The sequence below is a fragment of the Taurulus bubalis genome (assembly GCF_910589615.1).
Source record: "Taurulus bubalis genome assembly, chromosome: 3".
Lineage (NCBI taxonomy): Eukaryota > Metazoa > Chordata > Actinopteri > Perciformes > Cottidae > Taurulus > Taurulus bubalis.
The window spans coordinates 6,838,736-6,857,324 of record NC_136591.1 but is presented as its reverse complement, the minus strand read 5'-3'; the positions used below and the strand labels follow the sequence as shown (position 1 = coordinate 6,857,324).

The 18,589-nt window shown below is 41.9% G+C and overlaps 1 protein-coding gene across 1 annotated transcript; it reads right to left on the bottom strand.

Annotated features, from left to right (window-relative positions):
* Nucleotides 1-4,575: 4,575 nt before the first annotated feature.
* LOC306733904 (centrosomal protein of 85 kDa-like) lies at nt 4,576-17,321 on the bottom strand (the record flags this gene model as incomplete). The annotated part of the gene is given in 12 exon segments (XM_079215215.1): nt 4,576-4,767; nt 6,594-6,701; nt 7,986-8,103; nt 9,452-9,588; nt 9,755-9,763; nt 9,765-9,908; nt 10,185-10,337; nt 10,428-10,544; nt 12,331-13,154; nt 14,720-14,862; nt 16,845-16,851; nt 17,261-17,321. Coding segments are annotated over 12 exon segments (2,013 nt in total).
* Between the last annotated feature and the right edge of the window lie 1,268 nt (nt 17,322-18,589).

The following is an 18,589-nucleotide window of genomic DNA, read 5'->3' as shown; positions in this document are numbered from 1 at the left end:
CAGGCGTTTAGAGATTTGTTTATCTCCCTGAAGCAGTTCCGGTCCAGCTGAAGACAGAACCCATTATTGCCCTCCTCACACATCCAGACAGGCTTTTAGAGGCAGCTAGTACACTGTTTCCTCCCCAAAATGACTTTCTGCCTGTCCTTTTCCCACTGTCCTTCTTTGTGTTTGTGTGGACAGAAAAGTGGCCTTTAGTGGGGGATTTAGGTGGGCCAGCAAGTGGCAGAACTCTCAGAAACTATACTAATACTATTATTTCCAAAGAAAACACCACTAAAAAGGCAGTGAAAAGCCAGTCAAACTCTCGTCCCTGCTCTCTGCCCTGCTCTCGTCCACCCCTCCCCCACAGACAAGCTCGCCGCCGTGATTATTACCGCACGTCATTGGAAAGCTATACGCTTCTTAGCGTGCAGAATCCATTGCAATTACGTCGATGGCGTAAATATTCGAGGAGTTACGGTAATCTTAGTTCTGCATCCTGTTTGCATATTACCTCCTGTGACAGCTCCTGTCGCCGGCGACAGAGAGTTGCGCTCTTTTTTTTTTTTTACGTGTGATAAGTGACTGACAGGCTTGTCCGTCCAGGCCGGGTCCAGCCGAGTCCGAGGGCGGGCCCGGCCCCCCAAGGCCCGCCCATAGCGCCGGGTCTGACGGCGCTAAAGTAACTCTATTCAGCCTCTAGGGAGTACACCTCTGGTGTGTGGAGTTTTCACCTACGTCAGAGCAACACGTTCCAAAATGGAACGCAGATTCAAAGATAAACATAGATTGACATGTATACCTCTTGTCTATCGCGGTGGTCTAAGGAATTAGACGTTCGCCTCATCCACGAGAGCTCCGGGTTCGAGCCTGGCGCCGGATTGAGCTTGGGTTGATAAGACGCACAACTGAGTTTGAACGACTCAACTGAATAGGCCTCCCAGAAGGGACCTTTGCTCCAAGGCTAGATGGGGCATTGTTCACTGGGTGTCCCGCAACCAGGCATGGTTCACACGGGGACGCAGTGAGTACGGCTGCAGTTCAGCGGGGTTCAGTAGATCAGTTGTGCAGCTCGAGTGTCTCTACGAGGTGTCCTAGCACCAGCTGATAGATGGGCGGGTCGGTGTATCCTACGCAAAAGTGCAGTGATCAAATTGGTCGACATTAAATCAAGATGATCGCTGCCAAAGTAGGATACAATGGGATTTTCTTTTTTATAACTGTATCCGATATATATATATATATATATATATTATATATATATATATATATATTATATATATATGTTATATATATATATGTTATATATATATATATATATATATGTTATATATATATATATTATATATATATATATATATATATATATCGGATACAGTTATAAAAAAGAAAATCCCATTGTATCCTACTTTGGCCTACTTTGGCCTACTTATATATTATATATATATATATATATATATATATATATATATATATATATATATCCAGATATAAACATATAGAAACATTTTGACCAATGGATAAACCAAATTCCATTCCAAAATGACCGAAACATTTTGTGAAATCTCGGTGTAAATATGAAAAAGTGACAAAAATGCAATGTATTTAAACTAACAATGAGAATTCCAAAGCATACAGTAAACCTTAAATGACACAAAATAATGAGACAATGACCACTGCATGATGTAGGATACAATGGGATTATTTTTTATTTTTTAACTGTATCCGGTTTTATAGATATAAAACCCATATACAAAAATAATAGATATTTTTACTACAATAGAGAAATTCAATACGCATTTTGACCAATGGATAAACCGAATTCCCATGACCCAAACATTTTGTAAAATCTCAGTGCGAATATGAAAAAGGTGTTGGCAGGTCTGAGTGGCCTGGGGGGGTCACTGCAGGCTTCAGTCTGTTCCAAATATACCAGAGCGAAGGACGAGCAAAGGACCGAGCGCAGACCGTCAAGATCAACCAGAGGTGTAAAGTCAGACCATAACATGTGATCTGCATGGTCCTGGTCCTGCATGGTCCTGGTCCTGATCCTGGTCGTATAGTCCCTGCCGCCATGCCCAGCCCTCCTGCAGCGCGAGCAGGGGACCAGCTGTCACTACCAGTTTGATAATTTAAGATTTAACGGAATCTTACTGTGTTTAGCTTCTTCGTCCCGTATTAAACAGGAAACCGTTCACAAAAAGATGAACTCCATTCAATTAAAACACATATGCATAAATGCAGTGCTTTGTTTTTATGTTGTTCTGTTTTAATCTGATCTCACTCCTGTTATTTAATGATAACTCTTGATGAAGCTCTTTGTACCTGATATTATTAGCTCAACAATAATTTTAAGTTTTAATGACACCTAGCAAGAAAAAAAAACATCGTCCCTGAGTTATTTAACATAAAACAGTCCAAAATTAGCCCCAAAATAAACCGGTTCAGAGTGCTGAAATGAGTCCGGAGTCGTCGTGGGTCTCGTTCCAGGTCGGGTCGGGTTGATGAGTTAAAGCCGTCGTTTTCCTTCAGTTTTCAGAGAGGAATCTATTAGAAGTTGTCCTCCTCCGCGAGTCCAAGCCGCCATACTAGAGAGAAGACGGGCGCGGTGCGTTCAGGGGCCCACGAGTTACGTCAACTCCGCTCACCGATGAGCTCATGAGAGGAGTAGACTCTTTAAAAAATAAAATAAAACAACAACAAAGACATGAACGTTAATACATACATATATGCAATTGATTTGGTTTATACGAATGTCATGGAAGTCTTTTTTGTGGGATTGAAAAAAAAGAAAAAAGGTATGACGAAAAATACAATTGAGTTGTGTATCTCAAGATCTGGAGACATTAAAAATAGGAAAATCTAAATAAATACTCGTCCATGGCGTTCACACATGCAGCCAGGTCCGGCGCCAGGCACTGATTTGCGGGGGGGGGATGGAGGGGGGCCTATGGTAGCATAGTAGTTAAACTTTTCACCTATAATCGAACTCCGGCACAAAAAGGTGACAGACGGTATTATTTAGAATCTCACAAGCTAATAAATAGGCCAGCTGAGCAGGTAGCCTACCCAATAGAATTAGACATGAACCGTAGGCCTATGGCAATCAATCAACACAGCAATCAAGCAACACATAAGTCCCACAATATATTGTATAGAAAGATCAGCAGATAGCAGATTCAGCCACAACAAGACATTTAAAAAAAATAGGCCTAAAAAGGTCTAAAATGCTTAGGCTAAGACATCCAGCAACAACATTAACAACAACAATAACGATAACAACACACTCAACAACAACACACTGTCCGGTGTTTGTCCGAAACAGAGCAGAGCGCAGCAACGACGAAAAGGGCCTCCAACAGCTAGCCTCCAACAGAAATGAAGAAGACATTGCTTTGCATTACATGTTTGTTTTTCCAAGAAAGAACAAACACATAGGCCTACAACCAATCATGTAGCCTCGTCCATAGGGCCAGCAGGCTGGATGAAACCAGATAACTCACCATTAGTAGAGCGGGAGACGACGGTTGGCCGCCAAGTGAGATCTGCGTAGGACCGTGTCCCTCCATTCACTCCTGAACTTCTTTGTTAAGTCCTTCTCAAAAGCATAATCAGGTTGGCTTTTCATTTGTGGAGCATCGACTGTCTGTGATCAAAATGATTTTGCTCCTTTTTTCAGGAGAAATGTAAAAATCTGGCAAGTATTTGTCATTATTATATGTTATAAAGCTGTCAATGTAACGTTAGCTCTCCAATGTGTAGCGTAGCACTTTTTGTCTACTTCTCTCTGATATTTCAGAACAATTAATCCAGAAGTCTGCTATTATCTCCTTTGGAATATCTCTCACTGATTTGACAAGAAAGCTTATCGAAAGGTCGATTCAGGAATGAGGAAGACAGGTAACAACTGGGATGTAGTTTAAAGACTTGTACTCTTACAGCTAACACTGAAAATACTATATTGTTGTGCTTTGTGACTTATAACCAAGCAGTACAATATTTTGCTACGACGTGGCACTAGTTACTTTAACAGAAGAATGGACCAGATTGGTGACAAATCTCTATGTATGCACATATGCAGACTTTGAAGTGCTTTCTCATTGAAGAAATAGTCTGACATTTGGAGAAATGTGCTTTTTTGCTTTCTTGTGAGATGGGATAACCGATAGTCCTCTCTGTGTGTTCAGTGCGGTGATGGTTAGGATGTGCTTAGCTCTTAACATGTTACATCTCTTAACTAATTTACTTAACTAATGAACCTATTCATTAACATTTCCTCCCCATGTTTCTCTTCACTTAATGTGTTTAGAAATTGATACAGTGATACCTTTTACCTTTCAGTGCACAGGGAATCTAAGTCTGTGTGAAAATGATTTAATAATGAAAATCAGAAAGACATCCATGAGTGTTCAGATCTTTCGGCATTGAGTCAACGTTTAATTGGACATGATTCATAGGCTTTGATGCTCCACAGTTGCCCTTCACTCAGACATAACGTAACTCAGATCATCGAAATGAAGAGACAGTTATGCCTTTGTCCCTCTTTACCGTTACTCAAAGCTCTGCATAAAGATGTATGTGTGTATGCGTGTATTACCACATACATTTCATGCCCAGTAGCAGCGACAGGTTGGGCTCTTTCCCTTGTGCTCTCTGAGCCAATATGCTGCAGAGAGCCTGGAGGTCCAGTAGACACAGGGACATCTCTTTCAGCAGCCGCCCTACCTCAGGCATTCCCGCATCGGACCGGGGAAGCACCAACAGTCCTTCATACACCTGCTGCTGCTTTTCAGGGGGAAACAAAAAGGCACATATTTTAGATGCAAGCAGCAGGAAACCCAACCCTCAGGGATACACCAGTCCAAAGTTCCTTCTCCAGATATATTGTGTTGATCATATATAAGTGCTACCTTTTTTATAGTCTCCATATCTCTCTATCTCTGTATGCAATCATCCCTCTGTAAGTAACAAGCTTTGTGTAACTACAAATCATCATCAGTGGACCTATGAAAAAGACTTATGACACAATGACTCTACGTGCTGCTGTGATATTTGCACGTATTAAAATTAGGTACATGCAGACATTTGGCAAAAAATGTACCCCTTTCTATGAAGAATGAGTCGGGGTGTCCCCAACTCAGAATATACAAAGTATATTCGGATTGGCAAAATCACCTATATTCATATATGTAATTAGCTGTTCAGAATAATGGACTATCTATGAAAAACTGTGAAAATGACAATTAGGATAAAGCGTTTACGTTTATTTAAAATAGGCCACGCCTGTAAGTCTTTTAAAACGTGGCAAAGTTGGTTTTGATTGGATGAATGAAATGTGCTGGATCATTTTTGTCCAAAGAAATAAAAATGGGGCAAACCTTTTGAAGCCCATATGACTGGAAAACAATGGAGAGAAAGAGGGAATATATCCATCTTGGAGAAGGAAAGCAGGAAAACTAATTTTGCTAATTATTTTGGTTTAGTAAATGGCAAACTGGTGGTGTAACCCAAACATCAAGTGCTAGGCCATAGTAGAATGACATGGGCTGTATTTTTGACCTCCCTACAGTTACAGTAAGACACAATCCTGCTGTAATGCCAGAAATGAAAAAAAAAACACACACAAAGTATTTAGTAACTGGAAAAATTGCAACAGTGATCGCTGGTTTATAGATTTACAACCAACGCTACAGCAGTCACAGGACTGATGAAAGCTGTTAATATCAAATCCATTTAGTGCTACAATTATCAGAATGGTACATACATAAATGTGTTAAAAAGGGCTACTGCACAAGTAGGCCTGTGTTTTCAAGTTACTTTCAAGTAATTCAAGAGAGAAGTTCATAATTACACCATCTGAACAGAGACTACATTATATGCAAACATACACAACACAGTGTCCTCTTTTAAAACCATGTTAAAGACTCATTTTTATAAAATGTTTTTTTCTTTGTTTTCTTCGTTGAAATTCATTGATTTATTCTTAAGATTTTAATTCATTACCAATGTCTATTTCTTGTCCGCATTGAACTTTCTAATTTGTAATTGCCCTGTGTACTTTATGTCTGTGAAGCACTTTGCTTTTGTTAAAACTTATTAAAGGTTTCTGTGAACATTATTATCATGATTAGGCCTATGTCCATTTTCACAAGTGTATTTTCCTTGGTTTTGGGTTAACCAATTACACCTTATGGGTCATACCTAAAGATGGGGTGAGCCACACATCTTCACTAAGGTAACTGTTCTGATCCCTTCTGATCTTTTGGGCCAGCTGTTTCCTTCTCTACACACTGCCTGGTTAAGAATACCTGAAGCACGCTGGCCATGGGTCTAGTTCACTACTTCACAGCATATAGAAAGTAGGAGATTTCACTGCATAGGTGTTTCTATATGTGACACATACTGTATGGTCTTTAAGAGTTGGTGTGGTTCAATACAGACACAAAGTTCAGTTCAGATCAGTTTGGATTGTGCTAAAATTCTAGAAGACATCTGAACAACCTAAGCTTAGTCCCTAGTACTGTCAGTAACCATGTCCACCCTCAGCTCATAATATATTTTACAGCAAGGTTGATAGAAAAAACGGAAGTTAACACTTCCAGCACTGATACCTGAGGGACGGCTCTAGATGGGGAGGCCAGGCTGTCGTCCTCTTCTAGCGGATGAGCCTGTTGTCGATGAGAAAGGTCTCCTCTCTTTTGCAGTCTTGTACTGGTGGCCTAAGAAAGCACAGAATGTGACAGGTAAGCCTTTATTCTTGTTCTATAATTTCATAAATACAACAAACTATAGTTTTTGTATATATAATATGACTATATATAAAACTTTATAAGCTGTGATACCAAATAGCTTTTGCGGCTCCAGACACATTTTCTTGGGTGGGAAAAAGGGCAAAATGGCTCTTTGGATAGGAAAGGTTGCTGACCCCTGACCTAGCATGATCATGGACATTGACCTCCCAGAGCCCAAACAGACGCGCACCATGACCCTCCGTAATATCAAGTCCATCTACCCCTCATCCCTGTCAGCTTGTCTCGCTGAAAAACTCTCCTCCCTCCAGCCCTTGTTTAGCCCCTCCCCTACAGACCTGGTCCACCTCTACAATAGCACTGTCCCTCTCAAAACCAGAACTGTTTCTTTCAACCACAATGGCCCCTGGTTCACACCTCCAACCTGGGACCTGGACCCCATCCCTTCCACTTTAGTCATGGACCTCCACCCGCTCCTCCTCTCTGTCATCAGCTCTTTCCTGTCTACTGGCTCCGCCCCCCTCGCTCTCAAACTTACCTCAGTCACACCCATCCTCAAAAAGCCTGGCCTGGATCCTGACATCCTCAACAACTACAGACCCATCTCCAATCTGCCTTTTCTGTCTAAAATACTGGAACATAATGTTGCCGACCAACTCAAAACCCACCTGGACTGCAACCAACTGTATGAACCATTTCAATCCGGATTCAGATCTCATCACAGCACAGAAACAGCCCTTATCAAAGTCACCCAATGACCACCTCAACATCCTCATCCTACTGGACCTCAGTGCAGCCTTTTGACAGCATCACCACTCCATCCTCCTCTCCCGCCTTGAGTCCTCCCTCCACATTACTGGCACAGCGCTCTCCTGGTTCAAGTCATACCTCTCCGACTGCCAAGTTCATTATCATCAATACATCCAAGTCTGACAGACCCAGTCCCTCAAGGCGTCCCCCAAGGTTCAGTACTCGGCCCCCTCCTCTTCCTCCTCTACTTGCTCCCCCTTGGCAACATCCTGCGCCACCACATTCTACACTACACTTCTTTTTTTCTGTGGAGCCCAAAGTTGTGAAGCTCTCCAAGTTTGTGCATTTGTTTGTTACTCTACCGTTAGCAGCACGGTCAGTCTATCAATCCGTTCATTCTGATTCTCAATTAGCTGGTAGGGAGAAGAAATAACATGTTAATGAATTTTGACTTATTTGTGTATGTGTGCATGCATTTGTGCATGTGTGTGTTTAGGATGTTACCCTGCTGCTGTGGTCTTGTTGTTCCAGGAGTTGAGTGTTTTCCACCTCCAGCAGCTTCTGTTCCTGCATGGGCAACCTCACGCCATCGTCCAAACAGTGCTGCACCTTCTGCTGCAGGCTTTACCAAGACAAGATGTGTGGTTACAAAGAGAGAGAGACAGACACGTACAAGAGAACATGTTGAGAGCAGTTTTGTCATCTAATGGAGAAGGAGTTTGTTAAAAATGTATGCAAAATAATTTTAAGGCCCAACAACATGTAAACCTACATTAAATTGACTGGTAGAGTTAATTCTGGTAATCCAACAAGTTGCTTGAGATGTATGTTCAGATCCTGGCCTCTCCTTCCTAGATATATAGATGTCTGTTTTATGCTGATGATCTGGTTAATACTGTCTCCAACTGAATTCGGACTACAACAACAGTTGGACATAGTAGAACATTTCAGAACTGGGCCCTGGCAGTAAATATGAAAAAACCTTGTCATCCTTTCAAAAGCTCTCCAGATGTCAGAAGAACAAATACCAGTTTCGCATAAATAACCATATGACTAAATATAGTTTGAGTTATGCCTACCTTGGTTTAACCATAACAGCATCAGGGAGTTTGAACATGGCAGTGAATACAGCTTGAAGAGCTTTAAATGCAAAATATGTGGTAGTGTCATCCTGCCCATTGCGCTGTACAGTAGTGAACTATGGAGTCATAGCTAAACCTGTTGGGACAAACATCCAACATAATCTTTACATGCAGAATTCTGCAGTTACATTTGACTCAGAAACACAAATAAATGCACGTGGAGCAGAATTAGACAGAGGCCCACTGATACTGAACATGTTTGACCTTGAATCCACGAGACCCTCCTCCACTCCAAAGCCCTCCAAACCCAAGAGCTGAGCCCAGAAAATAGTTCCCTATGTCGACTGTTCAACATTCAATTAAATATATATTTTTTCAATTCAGCTATTTAATCCCATATTTCAATTTTAATAGTTGAAGGTTTAAGTTTAAATGGTGTCTGTAGCTGAACGTATACAGCACTTTGAGGCTTTCAGAATTGGAGAACTTTAAGAGGATTTGAAGATTGTCTTTATAAAGCTCTAATATTTATTGTTTTATATAAAGCTTAATGATTCAAAAAGTTTAAAAGTTAGAATATATAATATTTTGGCCCATTATAATACATGGTATTGTAACGGACTGGGTGACATGTAATGTTAATCTGTTATGTTAAGAGTGTTAATGTGTTTACAGGAAGAAGTTGTAAAGCTAAGATTAATGGTTATTGCCTTTACTTAGTTTCAGGATGTCACTACCTGTCGAATACCTGTGATGACTGACTCCTTATGAATAAAGTTTGCATCTCTTTTGATTGGATAACACATTAAATTGGATAATTTTCTGGTTTTGCATTTGTCCAAATCCGTTTTCCACCTTAAATCAGTCAAGACCAAATGGTTGATGTACCTTTGTACCGATGCAATCAACTCTTTCTCCCTCATGGCCTGCATCTCCGTCATCAGAGCGTATCCTTCTTCTAAGCTCTTTTGTAATCCAGATGCTATTTTTTTCAGATGCTTGGCTTTCTGCTGTACCTCCTCCTGCTGAGCACACACACAGACTTGTTTTAATCCTCGTGTATAAAATGCACCTGCGGTTACATGGCAGACACTATGTAGCCACAGCCTGTGTGTGTGTGTGTGTGTGTGTGTGTGTGTGTGTGTGTGTGTGTGTGTGTGTGTGTGTGTGTGTGTGTGTGTGTGTGTGTACGTGCTGGGCATTGCGCCTGGACCTCGTCCAGCGTTGGCAGGTCAGAAAGGTATTTCTCCAGTGTCTCTATACGTTGCTGTTTTTCTTGGTTCTGTTCGCTCTCTCGCTGACACTTCTTTTTCAGACTGTTGATGTAGCGATCTCTTGTCTTTATCTGTGAAAAAAACACCTCATATGACTATTACACTGATGTAGAAAATAGTTAGTTTCATATTAGTTCAAATCAGTTGTCATATTTAGTAAATTAAATTATTAAAAAGAGGCGAATGACAAAAACACTGTAATTTGCCCTTTAAATGGTAAAGTGGTCTATATTTGTTTCCCGGTGGTTGTGTGTAGGATCAGAAGGACTAGTTTCTCTGTTCACCATTTTTGTTTCACTTTCTTTTGCTATACATGATTGAGAATTAATCACCAATCTTTGCTATACCTTTTCCTCTAGTTTTCTGATTTCCTCTGTATATTTTTGTGTGACTTGCTTGAAGAAATCGCTCAAATAAAGAACGTCCAGTTCAGCCACAGCAAGCTTCCTCCTGAGTTCTTCATCAGACGGCTGTTTGCATGGAGTTCTCATTGCTGATTCCTATTGCATAACCAGAATGTATTATGAAAAAAAATAATCACATTTTGAATTTGGATATTCATTCATCACACAGATGTGGCTGAGTGTTACCGTAGTGGTTTGACAGTGTGGGCTCTGCAGGACCTGCTGTGCTCTGAGCTCATTCTCTCTGATCCGGGCATGGAGCTGCCAGATCTGATGCTTTTGTCTGAAACACAGAATGTCTTCCTGTAAATGCAACATATCTGAGAGCATCATACAGCAGAAATATGAATGAAGACAGAATGAGCAAGCTAAACCAGGCGGGGCAAAACATTACACAATGCACAAATACACATTGACATAATGTAAAGACATTAGTATATAATTCTTAGAATGTACACCCTGTAAGAATAAAGTTGTTTTTTGTATTGAAAGTAGTCATAATAATGCTCAGTAATTGATTGTATACAATGCTAAATCTGTGCTTTTGGTCAATAATACTTTTTTAAAACAATTCTCATGGGCTATTTTCATATTGAAACCCCTATAACTTCTATATTCATATAATCACACAAATATCAACTTCAAATCGATCAGCTCTCAGAACATGAGAAGCAGGCTGCTGGGTGGTAAGAGAGGGAGGGAGGGAAGGAGGTGTCAGGTTGGGACGTCACTAGAATCTAACGCCTTCTGGACGCAGAGCAACATCATCGCTCAGTCCGAGCGTGAGGAGTGAACACCAAGAACGGACTAAAAAAACTAAGAAATATTTATCATACCATCCATATTTCAAAGCATGCAGAGCAGAAAAAGAGCCAATACCCTCCAATAATTAAAATGTATAAGCAAGCTATCACATTGGATCAATCCCTCTAATCTAGTCAACCCCACTCCTACCAGTACAAGGCCCTGAAGTGCTGAGTTTAACACAGATAAGAGCAGCTAGTCCAAGAAAACAAAAAATATATCAAATGTTGGATAGAAACCACAAAATCATGAAGTAAATTGGAATTCTATTTGACCCTAAACCCATGGAGGCACAGTCCCTGACCTATGACAGGTCTAAGTAAAACATTGTACAGACTGAATGGACACAGCCTGGCCACAGAAACAAGCCTTCACAGGCAGAACGGACGGCCCAGTGACGCCCGGCTGTGTTCGTGTTTTATTTTAAAGAAAGCTGGAGGCAGAATCCAACTTCTTGGTGAGACATGTAAGGATTTAAGAGAAGTTTTCTTTGAAAAAAGAAATAATATACCGTATGAATAACATATACCCCGAGTTTAACAGAGATCCTCAGAAACTGAAATGATATATGTGTGGTGAAAAATCAATGTGCAATAATAGCTACAAACTATATTGGCTGTTGTCACACATTAAGAGGTGCTACAAACTATGTATTAAATGTTTTCGATCGATGAAGCCCAATATTACTATTCAAGTCTCAGGTTTTACAGACAGAGTGATAGCTGAATCTTAGTAACGTGTCCAGCGCAGGTTGAATGCACTTCGGCAGGTCCTTTTATTACTGTAGCCTACGTCTAGTTCAGGGGTCAGCAACCTTTCGTATCCAAAGAGCCATTTTGACTTTTTTCCACCAAAAAAAAATTGTCTTTCTTTTTTTTTTTTGTCAAAGCCTCAGGGAGCCGCAACAGACGGGCTAAAGAGCCGCAGGTTGCCAACCCCTGATCTGGTTAAAGAAATATCTGTATCGTCACTGTGCTGCATGTTCATTTATTATGGTAATCTAGTCACATCTCTCTTCTATGTGCTGACTCACTCCCCCTTCATCTCTTTGCATTACTCATACTCATAAGACTGGAGATGTAGGACTAGTATTTTTTAGTTTTACTGTGGCGGCCTACATTGCGTTCTGGGATATTTTTTAGCAACGTTCTGTACAACTGATCACAAATCAGAAGAAAGCTAGAAAAAGCTTGACCAATTCTTAATAACCCGGCCTAGTGGTCTCAAGATCGGACTCAAAACAGAGAATGGACTGGAGTTCTACGGCCTTAAATTTTCCTCTCACCTCATTCCGCCCTGGTTCTGGCTGATGTTCCTGTTGACATGACAACGGACCATCTCCACCACACCCATCTACTTTTGGCCTGTACTCCATCTGCTCAGTTAGCCACATCTGGATCCGAATTGCAGGCTGAAACGGGGAGACTCTGTCAGTCTTATGACCCAGTGGTGAGTCTGCTTGTTTGGGTATGCCGAGGCCATAAACATGTGCACCACCCTGAGCCACTTTAGCTTCTGGTAAGGCACTATAGTTCATGTCCAAACTGTTGTGTTTTACCGATGAGGACAGAGCTGAGGACAGGGACAGGTCTGTTTCCAAACCATTGGATCTAGTGTTGTGATTGCATCGGTAGCAGGGCCCAGCACCAGGTGAGCGTTGCAGCAAGCTATGGCAGAGCAAGGAGGAAGATAAAGGTAAATAAAGGTCCACATTTGAACCAAGGGTTTCCTTTCTGTACCCATATAGCAGACCTCGGTCCAGGGAGCCTTGTGAATCTGAGATGTACTGATTGCCTGATGTCCAAATGGAGCTCTTATCAGCCCCAGAGGACAACTTGGTGAGAGAGGACGACCTCCGGATGGGCTGATGGTCCTTCATGTCCAAACAGCTTGTTGCACCCAGGGGAGACATGGCTGGTGTAAGCAGTTGGCAAGACCTGCTCCAGTGACCAGTGCTGCTGGGGCAGGCTGGCATTCTGAAACTGGTGTCGGGTGAGGAGGATGGGGACAGCTTGACATGAACAATAGGGATGGCACTATCATCCTGGCCCACGGGATGCTGGGACAGCGGCTGGAAGGACAGATGTGTGGCACTGGAACTGGAGTCATCTGTAAGACATACAGAATGTTAAAGACTTATGTCATACTACATCATCATCATCAAAACAATCATATAAGTAAACTTTAATATTTCAGCATCTTACTGAAGGCTTTCATTAGTGGCCATAAAACTACCTTGAACAAAATAGGGTTTCCATCAATCCAAAATGCAGAAACTCAGAACTGGCTGAAGGTATATTAGTGTCACCAAGTGGTATTATTGTTAAGGTTGCTGCTGTTAAGACAACCAGATAACTCTAGCAGGGCATGGGCAACATTTGACAGGTTTTTCTACCTCGTTGTTGGTGTATAATGGTTTGCTGGCTATGTATGATTGCAATTGTGTGCAGCACTATTGCTGAAGCAAATTTCCCCCATTGGAGACAACATAGTATATATTTCAAAGAAAAAAGGTTCCACTGCCAGGCAGCAACCTCTGGTTTCAGTGCCTTGCATTCTCTCTACTGGCCATCAGGGGACAACTCCTCTGGCTAGTCTCATAGCGCTAACGTTTACCGTTAACATAGCGTTTGCTTTACGAGCATTAGCTGGCCCACGAAACATCAAAAGCCTCATGGGCTGGCATTATGAGCATCTTACATTTGTTTGGAACTAATTGGATGTCGATGTGATTCACCTCTAAAAGAAGCAAACCAAAGTATACCGACTTTAACTTCCTGCTACCAGTAGGTGGCCCTATTTTAAATGGGGATGTAGATGTCTTCAGACCTGGAGTCTCATCAAACATGTGAAATTTGGAAAGGATCTGATCATGTGGAGTCGAGTTACATTAGTTTATTTGTTCACGGCGAAGGATCGAAATTCGCAGAGCCGCCACATCGCCGACCTAAAATGAATTCTTACAATCTTCACAATTAAACATTGTGAACAAGCTTTTGATAACTTTTGATGACATTAATCCAATAATGATGAAGAGAAAATTTGGGAATTTGTTTTTGAAAAGATTCAAAATGGCGGAAAATGTTGGGAAGCGGAGTTTAGGGGTCTCATTTTGTAGAGCAGACAACTCTGACATGCGTGTTAAATTTCTAGTGAATTGGTCATAGGGGGTGAGGGGTGTGGCCTATCAAAGTAAAACAAAACTTGGAAAAAATATAAATTTTTGAGCATGATAAAAAACAATTAATTTGGCAGATGAAGAAGAAACCCTACAGTTTCAATAGGGCCTTGGCGGCCCGACGTTGTCGGTGCTCTGCATTTTATAATGGAAATAACATATGACTGTGACAGAATTTGAGTAGTAGCCTATATTAATAGTAAGCTCTACGTTTCTGACTATTAAAGTAATGCAACGACAATAATGCTTTCAACCCAATAGGCCTGACTTTGAGAAGTATTATACTAGTTTGAATATGTAGGCCGGTCCAATATGAATCAATTTGGCTCACATTAAGGCCAGTGTTTTTAAAAATAATAACAAAAACTTCAGTAGGCTAAGACAAGCTCACACTTGCACACTCGTGCCTAAGCAACAGACTTCATCATACATCTGGATACCTCAAACCTTTTGGAAAGAGAAAAACAATGCAGAAAAAATAGACAGGACATCATACCTTCCAGGCTGTCGGAGCAGTAAGTGCCAATGCCAGTATCCCCACTGTCAGACACTGTGCTGTGTCGGCGCCCACCACAGATACTGGTCCCAGGCAGGGGCGGTTTTGGGCACGGGCGAACCGGACAGCCGCCCGGGGCGGCACTTTTTCATGACATGTGGGGGGCGGCACGACCACAAATATTTATTTATTGAGATATATCTATATCAGGGCCGCGAAGCGGTTTTCCATTATCTATGTTATCACTGTGTGGGGAATTGGCTAATTGGCGCCCCCTGCAGCTGTCTGAAATCAAAGCAGCTTTTCCAGAGGTCAACCTTTCTGCGAAAAAGGGGAAATATGTGTCCGTCATCACGTCTCATGACAGAATTCAGTCAGTGCTTCCTTTTTTAAATGAAGATGTTCTCGACTCCCTTCCTGATGATGCAGAAGAAGTGAAGAGTCTGAACTAGAACTGATGGAGATGCAGTGATGATTCTCTAAAGAACCAGCATCAGCTTCTCTCCCTACCTGACTTCTACCGAGGCTTGGAAAAGGCCAAATTTCCTTTGATGCGATTTTTTAAATATAATATAAAAAAAATAACTGCACAGACTCATTTGAATGAATGAGAGGGCTGTGTTTGGTTTAAAGCGTGCCTTAAATCGGTCCTGGGTGCTTGCTTATTCATGCTGACCTTAGCTGATCTGACCTGCAAACTGTATGAACACCAAAGTAAATAAAGATGACAGCAGAAATGTTTCGAGCACTGCACCCGTTTAGTGCCTGCACGCTTGTGATCACCAAAACTGCAAAACTATGCTGGTCACACGTGAAAGGAGTCCAGAAAAAAGCTAACATTAGCATACAAACAGGCTAAAAAGGACAATGACAGCGTTCTGATGTCTAGCAGGTATTAAATGTACCATGTTCAACATATTAATTAGCATGTTGGCGTATTAGGATTAGGTTATTAGCTCTTGTCTGCGCCATCTATTTTGAAGGGCACTGTCATTGCATCCTGTGTGTGCGACGGTTTGGTTGAAAGAAATCCAAACAGCAGACACACTTTTCTCCAGCACAGCATTATGCTGGAGGTATGGTTGTGCAAGACTAATGCAAGACTAATTTGCACGTAAGACAAAGTACAACTAACACTGACAAAATATCATTGGTTTCTCAGCCTCTGGAACATGAACATCTTATTGGCAGTTGAAGACCATATTGCCATAATGCTGTGTGTTGACACATGTGTTTGCACAGTGTGTGTTGCAACTATCAAAATAGTTGTCAATTTATTTTGTCCAACGGTTTATCCAATATTCCACTCATGGTTTCAGCTCTAGGTATGGAGACAGCTTTGTCAACATCTTTTTATTTTGTATCTGTGGGTCAGTTTTTCTCGTATATTTCCCCATATTGTCAGGATCCGATGTCCAGGATTCCCGGATTCCCCTGACCACCTCCAGGAAGACTAGTGGTGTTTTACATCATGGGACATCTGTGGGGAATTCTGCTAAATGAACCTCCATGCTCCATTTCCTTTGACGATTCCATTCAACGTCATTATTTTTGAAATATTAACATTCAGCAGGGCACTGGTGTTTTATACTGGTAAAAGTAATGAGAACCGTCATTGTCATATTGTAGTACATTATTGCCACCACTGATCAATTTAGAAATGCATGTTCTCCAAATGAATAATAGTAGTAATTAAAAATATTAGTTATATCAATAAAATAACTAATATATATATATATATATATATATATATATATATATATATATATATATATATATATATATAACAGCCCTGACTTATCATTAACTAATTTAGTACGATTGAATTTTCTACCTTCATCTCAGTTGCTGCTACTCTGTTCATTTTGCCAGGAAAACATCTCATAAACAAGAGTTTGTTGATAGCACGGTGTTGCAGCCTGGAGCCCAGTACCAGAGTATCACAGTACCAGAGTATCACAGTACCAGAGTATCACAGTACCAGAGTACCACAGTACCAGAGTACCACAGTACCAGAGTATCACAGTACCAGAGTATCACGGTACCAGAGTATCACAGTACCAGAGTACCACAGTACCAGAGTATCACAGTACCAGAGTATCACAGTACCAGAGTATCACAGTACCAGAGGACTACAGTACCAGAGTATCACAGTACCAGAGTATCACAGTATCACAGTACCACACTACTACAGTATCACAGTACCAGAGTATCACAGTACCAGAGTATCACAGTATCACAGTACCAGAGTATCACAGTACCAGAGTATCACAGTACCAGAGTATCACAGTATCACAGTACCAGAGTATCACAGTACCAGAGTATCACAGTATCACAGTACCAGAGTATCACAGTATCACAGTACCACAGTATGACAGTACCACAGTGTAAAAAGTAAAAGGTTAAGGAATGTATTTGAATTTGTATCATATTTCTCTACTGAACAATTGAAAATGAACATGACCAAAGCTTTTGAGATTACAGAAATTAAATGTAACCTACCTTAATCTTGAGACGGCTCCCCGACGCCATGTTTCTCACCGTTGACGAGTGTTAGCCACTTAGCTTCTCTGCTGCTAACTCGCGTGGCGATGTTGATCATAGCGAAAGTTTTACTTCTGACGCCAAATGTAGCGACCCTGGGTCAGGAAAGCTACGAGACGCAGATGGCTTATATGCTGTTTATTCAGGGAACATAGAACAGGCTACTGTTGGCCGTAGCCTACGCCAAAACAACAGCAAAACCCCGTGAAAGCTTTTATGTGTCCGTGTCCAGGCGTTTAGAGATTTGTTTATCTCCCTGAAGCAGTTCCGGTCCAGCTGAAGACAGAACCCATTATTGCCCTCCTCACACATCCAGACAGGCTTTTAGAGGCAGCTAGTACACTGTTTCCTCCCCAAAATGACTTTCTGCCTGTCCTTTTCCCACTGTCCTTCTTTGTGTTTGTGTGGACAGAAAAGTGGCCTTTAGTGGGGGATTTAGGTGGGCCAGCAAGTGGCAGAACTCTCAGAAACTATACTAATACTATTATTTCCAAAGAAAACACCACTAAAAAGGCAGTGAAAAGCCAGTCAAACTCTCGTCCCTGCTCTCTGCCCTGCTCTCGTCCACCCCTCCCCCACAGACAAGCTCGCCGCCGTGATTATTACCGCACGTCATTGGAAAGCTATACGCTTCTTAGCGTTCAGAATCCGTTGGAATTACGTCGATGGCGTAAATATTCGAGGAGTTACGGTAATCTTAGTTCTGCATCCTGTTTGCATATTACCTCCTGTGACAGCTCCTGTCGCCGGCGACAGAGAGCTGTACGTGTGATAAGTGACTGACAGGCTTGTCCGTCCAGGCCGGGTCCAGCCGAGTCCGAGGGCGGGCCCGGCCCCCCAAGGCCCGCCCATAGCGCCGGGTCTGACGGCGCTAAAGTAACTCTATTCAGCCTCTAGGGAGTACACCTCTGGTGTGTGGAGTTTTCACCTACGTCAGAGCAACACGTTCCAAAATGGAACGCAGATTCAAAGATAAACATAGATTGACATGTATACCTCTTGTCTATCGCGGTGGTCTAAGGAATTAGACGTTCGCCTCATCCACGAGAGCTCCGGGTTCGAGCCTGGCGCCGGATTGAGCTTGGGTTGATAAGACGCACAACTGAGTTTGAACGACTCAACTGAATAGGCCTCCCAGAAGGGACCTTTGCTCCAAGGCTAGATGGGGCATTGTTCACTGGGTGTCCCGCAACCAGGCATGGTTCACACGGGGACGCAGTGAGTACGGCTGCAGTTCAGCGGGGTTCAGTAGATCAGTTGTGCAGCTCGAGTGTCTCTACGAGGTGTCCTAGCACCAGCTGATAGATGGGCGGGTCGGTGTATCCT